Source organism: Suncus etruscus, chromosome 14 (genome assembly GCF_024139225.1).
Source record: "Suncus etruscus isolate mSunEtr1 chromosome 14, mSunEtr1.pri.cur, whole genome shotgun sequence".
In the NCBI taxonomy this organism is placed as follows: domain Eukaryota; kingdom Metazoa; phylum Chordata; class Mammalia; order Eulipotyphla; family Soricidae; genus Suncus; species Suncus etruscus.
Window position 1 is genome coordinate 86384937 of NC_064861.1, and position 13507 is coordinate 86398443.

At 50.2% G+C, this 13507-nt stretch overlaps 2 protein-coding genes across 5 annotated transcripts in view; one reads left to right on the forward strand and one right to left on the reverse strand.

The window, feature by feature from the left end:
* Positions 1 to 13507, forward strand: part of CIC (capicua transcriptional repressor) — a 356202-nt gene that overhangs the window by 89324 nt on the left and 253371 nt on the right. The gene's annotated exons all lie outside the window — the stretch shown is intronic.
* GRIK5 (glutamate ionotropic receptor kainate type subunit 5) overlaps positions 1 to 13507 on the reverse strand; it is a 64427-nt gene that overhangs the window by 11221 nt on the left and 39699 nt on the right. For 3 of the 4 annotated variants that reach the window (XM_049787145.1, XM_049787142.1, XM_049787144.1), the window contains 3 exons: positions 9531 to 9647; positions 9345 to 9454; positions 8853 to 9026 (listed from right to left, as the gene is read on the reverse strand). In XM_049787145.1, the coding sequence (XP_049643102.1) occupies positions 8853 to 9026; positions 9345 to 9454; positions 9531 to 9647 (401 nt within the window). The remainder of the gene's footprint in view (positions 1 to 8852; positions 9027 to 9344; positions 9455 to 9530; positions 9648 to 13507) is intronic. The other variant, XM_049787143.1, reaches the window with a different exon arrangement.

Here is a 13507-nt window from a genome sequence, read left to right on the forward strand (position 1 = left end):
TGTTTGTTTTTGGGCCACACCCAGTGTTGCTCAGGGGTTACTCCTGGCTGTCTGCTCAGAAATAGCTCCTGGCAGGCACGGGAGATCATGTGGGACACCGGGATTCGAACCAACCACCTTTGGTCCTGGATCGGCTGCTTGCAAGGCAAACGCCGCTGTGCTATCTCTCTGGGCCCAAGATGCCTGTGTTGATTGTGACTGATTCTGCTTTGATTCCCTGTACCATATGGTCCCTCAGGCACTGAGAGGAGACCCTGAGTACTCTTGAGTGTGACCCCAGAAAATAATTTTTTTTTGTTTTTGGGCCACACCGGTGATGCTCAGGGGTTACTCCTGGCTATGTGCTCAGAAATCGCCCCTGGCTTGGGGGACCATGTAGGACACTAGGGTTTCGAACTGTGATCCGTCCTAGGTTGGTGCATGCAAGGCAAACACTCTACTACCTGTGCCACTGCTCCGGCCCCAGAAAATAAAAAAGTTTTTTTGGTTTTTGGGTCACACCTGGCAGCGCTCAGAGGTTACTCCTGGCTCTACACTCAGAAATCGCTTCTGGCAGGCTCGGGGGACCATATGGGATGCCGAGATTCGAACCACAGTCCTGCATGCAAGGCAAATGCCCTACCTCCATGCTATCTCTCTGGCCCGAAAATATTTTAAATATTTTGGGGTTTTTTGTTTGTTTTTTTGGGGGCCACACCCGGGGGGCGGGGCGCTAAGGGGTTAATCCTGGCTCTCTGCTCAGAAATTGCTCCTGGCAGGCACGGGGGACCGGAATTCGAACCACCATCCATCCTGAACGACTGCGTGCAAGGCAAATGCCCTACCGTTGTGTTATCTCTCTGACCCCAAATATTTTAATTTTTTGTTTTGGTTCTTGGACCACACTTGGCTGGGAGCACAGAGCTCAAAGGCTTAAGCAGTAAATGCCAAACACTCATAATTAAAGCCACAGAAAGGAGGTGAGAGTGGGCCAGAGTGATGGCACAGTGGGTAAGGCTTTCCTTGTATGCAGTCAACCCAGGTTCAATACCCAGAATCACATATGATCCCCTGAGCATCACCAGAAGTGATTTCTGAGTGTAGAGCCAGGTGTAACTTCTGAGCACTGCCTACTTGGTGTCACCAAAAAAATCTAAATAAAGAAAAGAAAAGAAAAAGAGAAAGGAAAAGGTTGGCAGATAAAAAGTCTCAGAAAGTAAAGGCTGCCTTTTGAAATCTCATGAAAATGGTTAACCTGGGACGGGGAAGGTGGCGCTAGAGGTAAGGTGTCTGCCTTGCAAGCTCTAGCGTAGGACGGACCGCGGTTCGATCCCCCGGTGTCCCATATGGTCTACCCAAGCCAGGGGTGATTTCTGAGTGCATAGCCAGGAGTAACCCCTGAGCGTCAAACGGGTGTGGCCCAAAAACCAAAAACCAAAAACAAAAAAGAAAATGGTCAACCTGAAGATACAAGAAGTTGAATCAGGGCTGGAGAGATAGCATGGGGGTAAGGCATTTGTCTTGCATGCAGAAGGACGGTGGTTCAAATCCTGGCATCCCATATAGTCCCCTGAGCCTTCCAGGAGTGATTTCTGAGCGTAGAGACAGGAGGAACCCCTGAGCGCTGCTGGGTGTGATCCCCTCCCCCCCCCAAAAAAACAAAAAAATAAACAAAATAAAGAAGTTGAATCAAGTTAATATAAGATAGATGCATATGAGCCCATTAGGGTGAGTTGCCAAAAACTCATGTGACCAAAGATCACTCTTGGAGGCCACCTGGGGGGAGGTGTGAGGGCTGAGAGCTTGTTCAGAGATGGGTTACAGACATTTTGTCAGAAAGGAGCACATGGGTCTGGAGAGATAGCATGGAGGTAAGGTGTTTGCCTTTCATGCAGAAGGTCGGTGGTTCGAATCCCGGCATCCCATAAGGTCCCCTGAGCCTGCCAGGAGCGATTTCTGATCATAGAGCCAGGAGTTACCCCTGAGCGCAGCTGGGTGTGACCCAAAAACAAAAACAAAAACAAAAAGAAAGGAGCACAGCGGGTAAGGTGCTTGCTTGCATGAGATCCACACGAGGTTCCATCCCCAGCATCCCATATGGTCTCCCAAGCCTGCCAGGAGTAATTCCTGAGTGCAGAGCCAGGCTTAAGGCCTGAGTACCACTGGTTGTGGTCTCAAAACAAAAATGAACAACCAAAGGCGAGCCAGACCCAAATGTCTGTCTAGAATGTCTACCAGCTCCAGCCAAGGGACATCTCCACCCAAGAAGATAATGCACTATTGATTTTTCATGCAAAGAAAGCAAATTAATTGCTGGCTGACCTGCACTTCGCAGGCTGTTAAGGGCAACTGTCCGGGTCATCAGAACATAATACCAGATGGAAATCTGGAGGTATAGGAAGAAATGAGTAACAACCAGAATGGAGCTCTGTGAGTAAATGGAAGATAAAGACCTCAGGGTCAAGGAGGTGGCTCAGTTTGGTGAAGTTACATGCTTAGTGTTCAGGACACACACACACACACACACACACACACACACACACACATACACACACACAAATGTGGGGAGAAAAATGTAGTAAGATCTTACCTCTTTTTTCTTTGTTTTTCATTTTTGGGTCACGCCCGGCAATGCTCAGAGGTTACTCCCTAGCTCTGCGCTCAGAAATCACTCCTGGCAGCCTCAGGGGACCATAGGGGATGCCGGGAATCAAACAAACCAGCATCAATCCTGGGTCAGCCACATGCAAGGCAAACGCCTGTGTTGTGCTATCTCTCCCTGACCCCATTACCTTTTGTTTTGTTTTGTTTTGGGCCACGCCTGGTAGTGCTCAGGGTTACTTCTAGCTTTGCTCTCAGGAATCACTCCTGGCAGGCTCAGGGAAGCATCGTATGGACGGAACCCCAGCAAATGCTCTACCCATTGTACTAATTCTCTAACTCTCTAATTCTCTCTTTCTCTAGCCCCTAGCATCTTTATTTTGTTTTTAGTTTTTGACTCCCACTCAGCAGTGATCTGGGATTACTCCCTACTCTGTGTTCAGGGGTCACTCTTGGTAGGGACCAGGAGACCAAATTTGGTGTCAGGGATCAAGCACAGGTTAGCTTGATGCAAGGTGAGTCCCTTAAGCTCTGGACTGTCTTTTGGGCCCTTGTAAGTATTTTATAATAAATTAGAGATGAGCCCTGAGCAACAACCAAGAACACTAAGGCATAGAAATATTTTTAGTAAGTCAATAGTGGATATAAAACAGAATCCTAAAATCTGTAAACTCAAAGGAAGAAAAGTGGAACAAAGAAGTGATGGGACAAATAAAAACCAAACAGTGAGTTGACAGATTTAAATCTTTACAAATCAATAATGACAAAAAACACCTCAGCAGAAAAACAACCCAGCTCCTTCACCAAGCTCCAAAAGAAAATAATGACAGGAAGACTCTTCCCAGGTAGTCTGCTAGGAATTGATACCTCTGGGGCTTTCTCAGATTAGTGGGGGCAAATTCTTCTTTCTGCATGAATTACAGCAGCCCTGCGCCACACCCTACACTACACTCTCCAACAGAAATGGCACAGCTCCACAACTCAACCTTATCAAAGTGCTAAGCCACCAAATTTGCTTCAGATCCTTTGATGCTGAACTAGGCATCTGCTTGTACAGTTCAGGATCCATAGACATGACACCTCAAAATATCATAGTAGTGTCAGCTCCGTAGTATCACAGGAAATCCGATGGGAAAGTTACAGAAGTCTTCCTAGCTCAATGAGCCTAAACAGCAACACACAAGGTTCTGCTAGCACCAACCCCAGCCAGTAAATCCTTAGACACCTAAGGTTACTAAATGTTACTAAGGTTACTAAATGACTTTAGTAAGACCTAGATATAAACAATTATTTCATATTGACCCTTGTTGACCTAAGCTTTGACAATTCCATTTGCCTTTGTATTGTAACAAACAATATAAAGTAAATTTGTTTCTGCCTGCATGGAAGCAGGCAAGGGTGATGGGTCAGAGATTAGGGACACTGGTGAAGGGAAGGTTACGAGAGTGATGGGACTGGTGTTTGAATGTTTAATGCCTGAAATGACTTTATTATAAACAATTTGGTAAAATCACACTGTTAAAAAAAAATGGGGCCAGAGCGGTAGTGCAAGTTGTAAGGCTTCTATCTGCCTTTCAAGCCTAGCCTAAAATGGATCCTGGTTCGATCCCCTGGCATCCCATATGGTCCCCGCAGGCAAGGAGCGATTTCTGAGTGCATAGACAGGAGTAACCCCTGAGCATCAACGGGTGTGGCCTCCCCCAAAACTTTAAAAATAATTTTTTTTTCTAAAAACTATCAGAAAAAAAAATAACGGCCAATGGTATCAACTGGGACTTCGCTTTGTACAATCCATAAATTAAGAAATGATTTCCATACTAACTTTTTTGTTTTTGGACCTCACCCAGCAGAGTTCAGGGCTTATTCCTGACTCTAGGAACACTCCTAGAGGGTTCAGGGGACCACAGAATTTTGAGGATCTAACCTGGGTCAGCTGCATGTAAGGTAAATGCCCTACCTACTATATTATTGCTCTGGTTCCAACTTTATTTAGGGGCTGGGCCAGATCTGAAGGTATTCAGGGACTTGGCTCTATGCTCAGGGGTCAACCCTCATGGCTCTCAGGGGACCACATGTGATGCTGGAGTTTAACAGGTCAGCTGCATGACAGGCAAACTTCTTAACCCCTGCACTATCTCTCTCCAGCCCATTGCTCTTTTAATTATTATTTGTTGTTTTTTTTTTTGGGGGGGGGTGTTAACTCCCAGCAGTGCTCAGCGGACTATGGGTGTCAGAGATCAAACCTGGGGTTCCTGTATGAAAGCCTTGCTCCAGCTTGTTGGGCTAGTGTCCTGCCCTCCTCCCAAAAAAGTTTTCTTTTTTTTTTTTTTTTTTTTTTTTGGTTTTTGGGTCACACCCGGCAGTGCTCAGGGGTTATTCCTGGCTCCAGGCTCAGAAATTGCTCCTGGCACGCACGGGGGACTATATGGGACGCCGGGATTCAAACCGATGACCTCCTGCATGAAAGGCAAACACCTTACCTCCATGCTATCTCTCCGGCCCCCAAAAAAGTTTTCACTGGAACTCAGCCACTTCACTCACACCTGTGCTATTGTGTATCAGGATCTGATTGAGCACCATGCAGCCTACAAAGGCTCAAATGGTGTTTGAAATACCACCAGGGAAGTAACAGAAGATTTCTCCAGGAGATTCTAGAAGGCTGGCAAACAGGGTGGATTGGAGACAGTAGGAGAAGGTTCATCGTAAACAGGAGTTGGGGAGAAGCCAGGCTGAAGTTTGGAGCTCTCTTGCCAATGAAGAAAGAATGACAGAGCCTTTAGGGCCATGGCGAAGGAGAGCCTAGCTGAGCAGACAACCTGGTAGATGGGAAGAGGTGAAAGGAGGCAGCCAGGAAACGAGGGTCAAGGGGCACCCTGTCATGGTGACACTCAAGGGTGGAAAGCTGAGGTCAGGCATCACCTCTGAAACAGGGTCCTGAGACTGGAACAATAACACAGTGGGTAAGGCTTTTTTACCTTGCATGCATCCAAGCCAGGTTCAATCCCCGGCATCCCAAATGGCTCCCTGAGCAACACCAAGAGCAATTCTTGAGTTTACAACCAGGAGTGAACCTTGCGCACTGCCAGGTGTGACCGAAAAACCAAAAACTAACAAAAGAAATGGGGTCCTAAAATAGGACTGTTCTGAAGGAACCACCTCAGTGATGGGTGGGGAGTTCTGGAAGTAAAGGGCCTTAAAAAGGAGGTATGGTCAGGCCATGGCTGTTCAGAGATAGGTGTGTCCCCCAGGATGGGGGCCCACACCCCAGAGCCCATCACCATGCCCATTGTACAGAATCCTGGGCTAGGGTGACGTTTGGAATAAGTGCCTGCTCAAACATCTGTTGAAGGGGTGACTGGACATAGGGGTGAAGAAAAGTGAGAGCCAGAAGGGCCAGAGCCAGTACTATGGGGAAGGCTCTGGCCTTGCATGTAGCCAACCTGGAGACACATCCAAGCCCTCTAAGCTCTAGCATAGAGTGAGCCTGAGCATAGCTGGGAGTGCCGTGTGTGTGTGTGTGTGTGTGTGTGTGTGTGTGTGTGTGTGTGTGTGTGTGTGTGTGTGAGGGGGGGAGAAGAGAGAGAGGGAGAGAGGGAAAAGAGAGAGAGAGAGAAGTGTGGTAGGGATAGAGTAGAGAATGGGGAATGGAGAAAGGGAACAGGAGCAAAGGAGTTAAGCTGGGAATTCTGCCCCAAAGCTTTAGTTTCATCCCTGAATTCCATGAGTTTGTCTGTTTTGGGGTCACGTCTAACAGGTAACTGCTGGCTCTGCACTCCGGAACCACTCCTGGGGGTCCAATCCCCATGTTTAACTGATATCTGGTCAGGAAGGTGATCCCCTGTGGTGGTTCTGAACCACTCAGCCTGGCCAGCATGAACATGAGCAAAGACTTGGCTCACTCTGAAGAATCGCCAATTCTACAGCTGTGAAAATAAAGACACCCGGAGCCGGGTGGTGGCGCTAGAGGTAAGGTGCCTGCCTTGCCTGCGCTAGCCTAGGACGGACTACTGTTCGATCCCCCGGCATCCCATATGGTCCCCCAAGCCAGGAGCGACTTCTGAGCGCATAGCCAGGAGTAACCCCTGAGCGTCACCAGGTGTGGCCCAAAAACCAAAAAAAAAAGAAAAGAAAAGAAAATAAAGACACCCCAGATGCCAAAGTTTCAGAGCCAGAGGTGGGCACATGCCAAGGATGTCCCAGTGGCAGCTGGTTTTACCAGAGGGGAAAGAGCTGTGGAACATCTAACTGGAGCCACCGATCTCTATCAGACAGTCCATCTCAGTATAAAATGCAACTTGCTGGGACTGGAGTGATAGCAAAGTGGGGATGACGCTTGCCTTGCATGTGGCCGACCCAAGTTCAATCTCTCCGGCAGCCCATATTGTCCCATGAGCTTGCCAGCAGCACAGAGCCAGGAGTAACCCCTGAGCATGACTGGGTGTGGCTCCAAAACCTTACAAAATTGGTAAGTAAAGCAACCTCCCTGTGTTTATCCATCATCAACTCTCTTTTTCTCAGGAGGATGACATTCTATTTCTCTTTTATCCTTCCTGAGCCCAGACTCCTAGGCCCCCTGGTCCTAGGATTCACTTCCTGGGGAGTGTCTGGTCTAGGGAGGGGCTGGGCAGTGCCTGGGCTCAGTTGGCCTGCTGGAGCAGGGGAGGAGGAAGGAGAACCCCAAGTTGGGGACAGAATGGGGAGTAGGCCACGAGACTATAGGGAAGGTAGAGGGCTCTGCCTGACTCTGCATCTATTGGCGAATCTCCGGGCTTAGATCTCATTGCTAATGGGGGGAGAACATTTCCAAACACCTGGCTGAGACACATGCAGTGTCTGAACTAACATGGCAGCCCTGTTGCTGTTTTGTTGTTGTTGTTGTTGTTGTTTTGGGGCCACACGCAGCGCTTATGGTTGGTTACTTCTAGCTTTGCACTTAGAAATTGCTCCTGGCAGACTTGGGAACCATATAGGATGCCAGGGATCAAATCCAAGTCAAGCACATGCAAGGCAAACCCCCTCCCCACTATACTATATCCCCAGCCTCAGGTTTTTAGTTCTGTCCCTAGTGCTGCCCACGAACTGGGCATGATCCTGAGCTGCTGTCAGTGGTTCCTGGGGCCACAATGCTTTCCAAGTGCATCACCACCAGAGTGTTTGCTTGCCACAATGAAGTGTGTGGCCATCCTTAGACCCCCACCCCCCTGTCCCAGGGAAGTACAGACACTTAGAGGTGTGTGAACCCTGGCAAACATGGTCAAGCACAGCTAAAGCTCCATGGTTGAGTATGTGAGTGTTACAACTTACCCCTGCATGACTCCCTGGTGAGTGTCCAGCCCAGTGTGAGCAACACACCCAGGAGTGACAAGACCACCCCTCCCCTCAATATCACAACAGCAAAGGGTAAGGGGGAAAAAAAAGGGCTGGGACAGGAGCGATAACACAGCGAGTTGGGTGCTTGCCTTGCACACAGTTGACTGGGTTTTAATCTCTGGCACCCCATATGGTCCCCTGAACACTGCCAGGAGTGATTTCTTAGCGCAGAGTCAGGAGTAATCCCTGAGCACTGCCGGATGTGGCTCAAAAATCAAAAAGGAAAGGAAAAAGAAAACACTGGCCCAAACAGACACTACTTGTCAGAGTATCCTTTTTGACACCCACCTCTGGGAATATGCTGGGGGAACAAAATAAGTTCTTTCCATAGGGCCAGGGAGAAACAGCACAGGGTGGTACTTGCCTTATATGCTGCTATGCCTAGTCTGATTCAGTCCCCTGAGCACTGTGAAGGTCCCTCCTGAGCACCACCCAGCAGGAACAGCTCGAGCACCATCCAGTGTGGCCTCAACCCTCCCCACAAAAGTCCCATCCAAGTTACTGGTTCCAAGGGGACTTGGGCAACTGAGGCAAAGTTGGCGAAGCGACATCCATATTGTATGGTCTGAGCCAGTGGTCGGCAACCTATTTTTTCAACTGAGCCAAATCTCGCCAAAACCATGATTGAAATTTATTTTGAGAGCCACACAGGGCGTGCACTGACAGAGGCTAGGAGCAGAGTCCTGACTCCTGGAGTGGCCTCCCGGCACACAGAAGAGCCAAATTAAAAGTGTAAAGAGCCACTGGTCTGAGCTACCCAGACCCAGGCCTTCTTAATCCACCTCAGGGGAGGCCTGAGGCAGAGAGGGATGTGACATTCCCCCGGGGTGCCATAGCTGGGGAAGAGGAGGCTGACAGACCCGTCTGCACTGTGGAGCCCCCCCACCCCAACAGACACTCACCAGACTCCGCTGACACAACGCGTGGACAGTGCCCGGGGCATGATCTCTGAGCCCTGCTGCATGAAGCCCCCCACGGGGAACCAGAGGCTGTTGCCCAGCGTGTACTGATTCTCCAGGATGTGGGGGCGCGCCCGCAGGCACGGGTGGGGGTTATACCACTCGTAGGGGCTCAGCCTGTGAAAAGACACAGTTTTTGTGGTTTTTTTCTTTGTTTTGTTTTGGGGAGCCACACCCGATGATGTACAGGGCTTACTGCTGGCTCTGCACTCAGGGATCACTCCTGGGGGCACAGGAAACCACATATAGGATGTCAGGGATCAAACTCAGGTCAGTTGCGTGCAAAGCAAGAGCTCTCCCCACTTTGCTATTGCTCTGGCTCTGAGACATAAAATTTGGGGGCAGAGGAGAGTGAACCCCCAGGCCCCAAAAGCAGAGGACCTCCCCCTCCATGGGCATCTGAGATGGGGTAGGAGACTCAAACCCAGCACTTACCTGGCAGCAAGGAAAAGGACGCAGCTGACGGCCAGGTAGGCGAGAAGCATGAAGAGCCACACAGCAGGGGAGAAGGGGTCGAGGAAGGAGAAGTAACCGGGCTTGCGGCCCTGAAGGGAGAGTTGGTGAGGGGAGGACACCCCTTTCCACCTGCCCACCTGACCCCGCACCTCAGGGAGACCTTACCATGTGCACACGGTACAGGATGCTGATCCCCAAAGTCATGAAGGGCTTGGAGAAGTCAATGACCTTCTCCCGCTCGGCTGTTATGGTGAATGCGGCCACCGCCAGGTCTGCCTTCTGCTGGAGAGAAAGTGGGGGATAGGGGTGGGGGACACAGGGGACAGACAGCAATTAGAGAGAGCGACTGAGAGAAGGCACATGAACACTGTGGGTGACATTCAGTTTTCAGAGGCTCTTTCCTGCCTGCCCACCCCCTGCCTTCTTCACTGCCCTGTCAAGTCCCATCATTGAAGATATCACCCTGCAGGGAGCACATTCGCCTTGCACATGGCTGACCCAGGTTGGCCACATAATGGTTCCCTTGAGTCCTGCTAGGTGAGCACTGAGGTCAGAGGCAGGCATCAGCTCTGAGTAGAGCACAAACTCCCCAATAAAATAAAACACACAAAGATTTCCTCCAAACCTTCCATCTGGGAGATCACCACCCCTCAAATCTGAAACAACTTTGCTGCCTGGCCCACAAGGTGTTCCACTTCCCTGCTCGCACCCCACTTTCCAGCCTTATCCCCCACTGCTACCAACAGGATGCTCATGCCCTCCCCCTGAAGAATTCACAGTTTGTAACTGTTTCCCCAATGTTATGGGGCCAATAGGTGCCATCTTGAGTGGGGCATGTTAGGCCATGAGGTGCAGTTCTCATGAGTGAATTCAAGTGCTCCCCAGCCTCCTACATGAGCGAACAGGGTGGTTGAGTGGAGATGGGATAGGAAGAGCCCCTCACACACACCCAGGTTAGTCGCCCTTCGGGGCCCTGGTCTGGCCCACCTGGGCACAGAGACAAACAGATGATCTCAGCCTACACTATTCTGTTAGGACAAGAGCTGGCTGCCTGTGGTACCTATTGTGACCATAGGCCTTCCTGTCTTTTCCTGAAGCTCACTCCCAGCAGTCCCCAGTCTGGTTCCAGAAACAGAGCAGCAAAGAGAGACCAGGATGCCAGGTGGAAGGGGGCAATGAAAGGAAGGTTGGCAGAACCAGCCATAGCCCTGTGTCAGAAGAAGCCTAGGCCTGAATGCAGTGGGAGATCTGGGAGCCAGTCCCTGACCCTGAAGTGGGGGGTGTGAAGGTACTGCAGGCAAGAGAAGGGATTTGGTGCTACTCTCAGACAACAGAATGGAATGTAGAAGCATACAGGGTGCTGGGACCAGGCCTTCCTGAGATCGAAGTCCAAGGTCGAGGTTGGTACAGAAATGCCAGTTCCAGCTGTGGCACTGGGGAGAGGCTGTCAGATTTGGGTTTAAGTCCCATAATAACTCTGCAGTTGGACACCAGAGAGATAATACAGGGATTAAGGCTCTTGCTTTGAATGTGGCCAACTGCAAGATGATCTCTAGCACCACATACAAACCCCTGAGCATCACTGTATGTGGTCAGTACATGCAAAAAAACAAAACAAACAAACAAAAAAACAGAGAGCTAGTCCAGGGGATAAAGAGCTCTCTTTTTGCATGCACTGCACCCCAGTTCAATCCCAGACACCACATATGGGTTCCAAGCACTGCAGGGAATGACCCTGAAGCACAGAGTCAGGTGACCCCTGAGGACCACAAGGTAGGCTCTGCACCCCAAAAAGAAAAATAGTTATGTGATAGAGCACAAGCCTTGCATATGTGAAGGCCTGACCTCCCATGTACTGGCCCTCAGGTCTGGCCAACAGGCTGAGTACTACTGAGAGTGGCCCTCTGGACCCCTCCTTATCACTGGGCATGGCCCTACTTTTTTTTTTAGATGATGCTTGTTACTTCTCTCAAGACTTTCCAATGTTCCCTCCTACCTCCTCTTCCTTCCTAGTGGACTTAGAGAAAAGGGAATTCCCTCCCTTCACAGTCATTTCATCTTTGCAATAACATTTGGAAAAATCCACACGACCAGCCATTGCAGAAATATCAAAGGGGTCATCTCAGTGCCTGAAAACCAATCAAAACCCTTCCATAGGGCCCTCAGTTCCAAGCCCACCCACTACTCCCTCCTACACTGGCTCCCTGCAGTTCCGGTGCAGCTGACGTCCTGCGTGGCCAGATTCTGCCAACAGGGGGAGCTAGAGGGAGGCGCAAAGCTGCAACCCTGGAGAACAAGAAGCCAGTTTGTAGCTTCCAGCAGAACCAGCATCGCTGCCCGAGACACCATCAGCAGCCAGCAAGCAGCCCCCACTCAGGGACTGAGCACTCCCTTCAAGTTTCTAGTAGCTTCATCTTTGCAGAGATGAATTAGTGACGCAGCCACTTCCGGCCTGGCTTGGCTACCTCCCCAAAGCCCAAGAGAACAAACTGCACCCCCTCCAAGCTAAGTCCTGCCCAACCGCAGCTTTCGCCGCCAGGCCCATCTGTCTAGGTTTTTATTGTCTGAACTCTCTCCAGACTTCAGAAGCCAGCGAAGCGTTCTGGCCTCAAAGCCAATTTGATCTCTGGCCATTTCACAGTTCTGCTGGGAGCCCGGCGGCGTCCCTCTGGGTCTCAGGTAGGCTCAGGCCTCGGGGTCACTCTGCTGCACTTGGGCCCAAGAGAGATCTGTGGGCTTTGGGAGGGAGCAGTTCGCTCCAGAGCCCTGGGGTCTGCAGTGAGTGTCGCTGGTCTCCTCTGCATGTCACACACCTTGGGGTCTGCTTGCCTCAGATGTGGCCAACCAGCGTTCGATCCCTGGCACCCCATATGGTCCTGAGGATAGAGCCAGTACTAAGTTCTGAGCACTGCTAAGTGGCTGGATTTTGTTTTGTTTTATTTTGGGCCACACCAGGCAGTGCTGAATGGTTACTCTTGCCTTTGCACTCAGAAATCATTCCTGGAGAGCTCAGGGGACCATATGGGATGCCGGAGATAGAATTGGGGTTGGCCGTGTGCAAGGCAAGCAGCCTCCACTCCACCCTGCTGTACTATATAGCTCCAGCCCTTGTAATAGTTTTTTGTTTGTTTTTGAATACATTTTTCTTCTTTGTTGGACAGACAGGACCCTGACTGGGAACAAGTGTGGGTTTACTGTCCCAGGCTGTGTACATAATCTGATCCATTTTTCTGCTGCCAGGATAGGTGGGTGGCATCCTCGGGCAGGAGGAAGATAGGTACTTAAGCTTCTGATGGAGAAAAAGGGTCTTATGAGCTGTAGCTCAAACTCCCTGTCAACAGGGAGTGCACCCCCACTCCCATCTCTACCCCATCTTCCAGATCCATCTGCTTCCTGTTGGGCCACATAGGTCACCGGGCAGCTGAGATCAGTATTCTACTCCTTTCAGGCCAGGCGCAGCGGCACCAGTATCTGTCATGTCCCCAAAGGATGAGGGCTTGCTTTGCGACAATTCTCCTGGGAGAGAAGGGGCTGATCTGAGCTGTCTGCTGAGATGGCCCTGACTGCTTAGGTCAGTGAGCCAACAGGACATGCTGCTGGCCATCAAATGAGTCAGTTCTCATCTTGCAGCCGGATCCGGATCTGAGGGCGGAACCACAGCAGTTAGGCCCAGGCTAAGTCCCGGGTGGGCCCGGATGGCCTCAGTTGCACGCCCACGTCAGCCCCACTAAGCCCTATCAGTCAAAGCAGGGAAAAGCCAAATGGTGATTTGGCGACAGAAATGACATGGCAGGGGCTGGATGGACAGCACAGTGGGTAGGGTATTTGCACATAGCCACCTAGGTTCAATCCTTGGCACTCATATGGTCTCCTGAGCACCTCCAGGAATGATTCCAGAGTGAAGAGCCAGGAGTAACTCCAGAGCATTGTGCTGGGTGTGGCCCAAAAACAAAACACAAAACAAAACAAAACCACAGAAAGGAGTTTGCTCCGTCCCATCTTGCTCTGTGGGGATTAATAGGCAGTTACTTAGTGTTCAATTTAGGTTAAAACACCAGGAAATTATTTTTGGCCTCTCAATTGGCAAAGTTCATCTTAAAAAAAAAAAAAAAAAAAAGAGAGATTAATAATACCCATTGCTG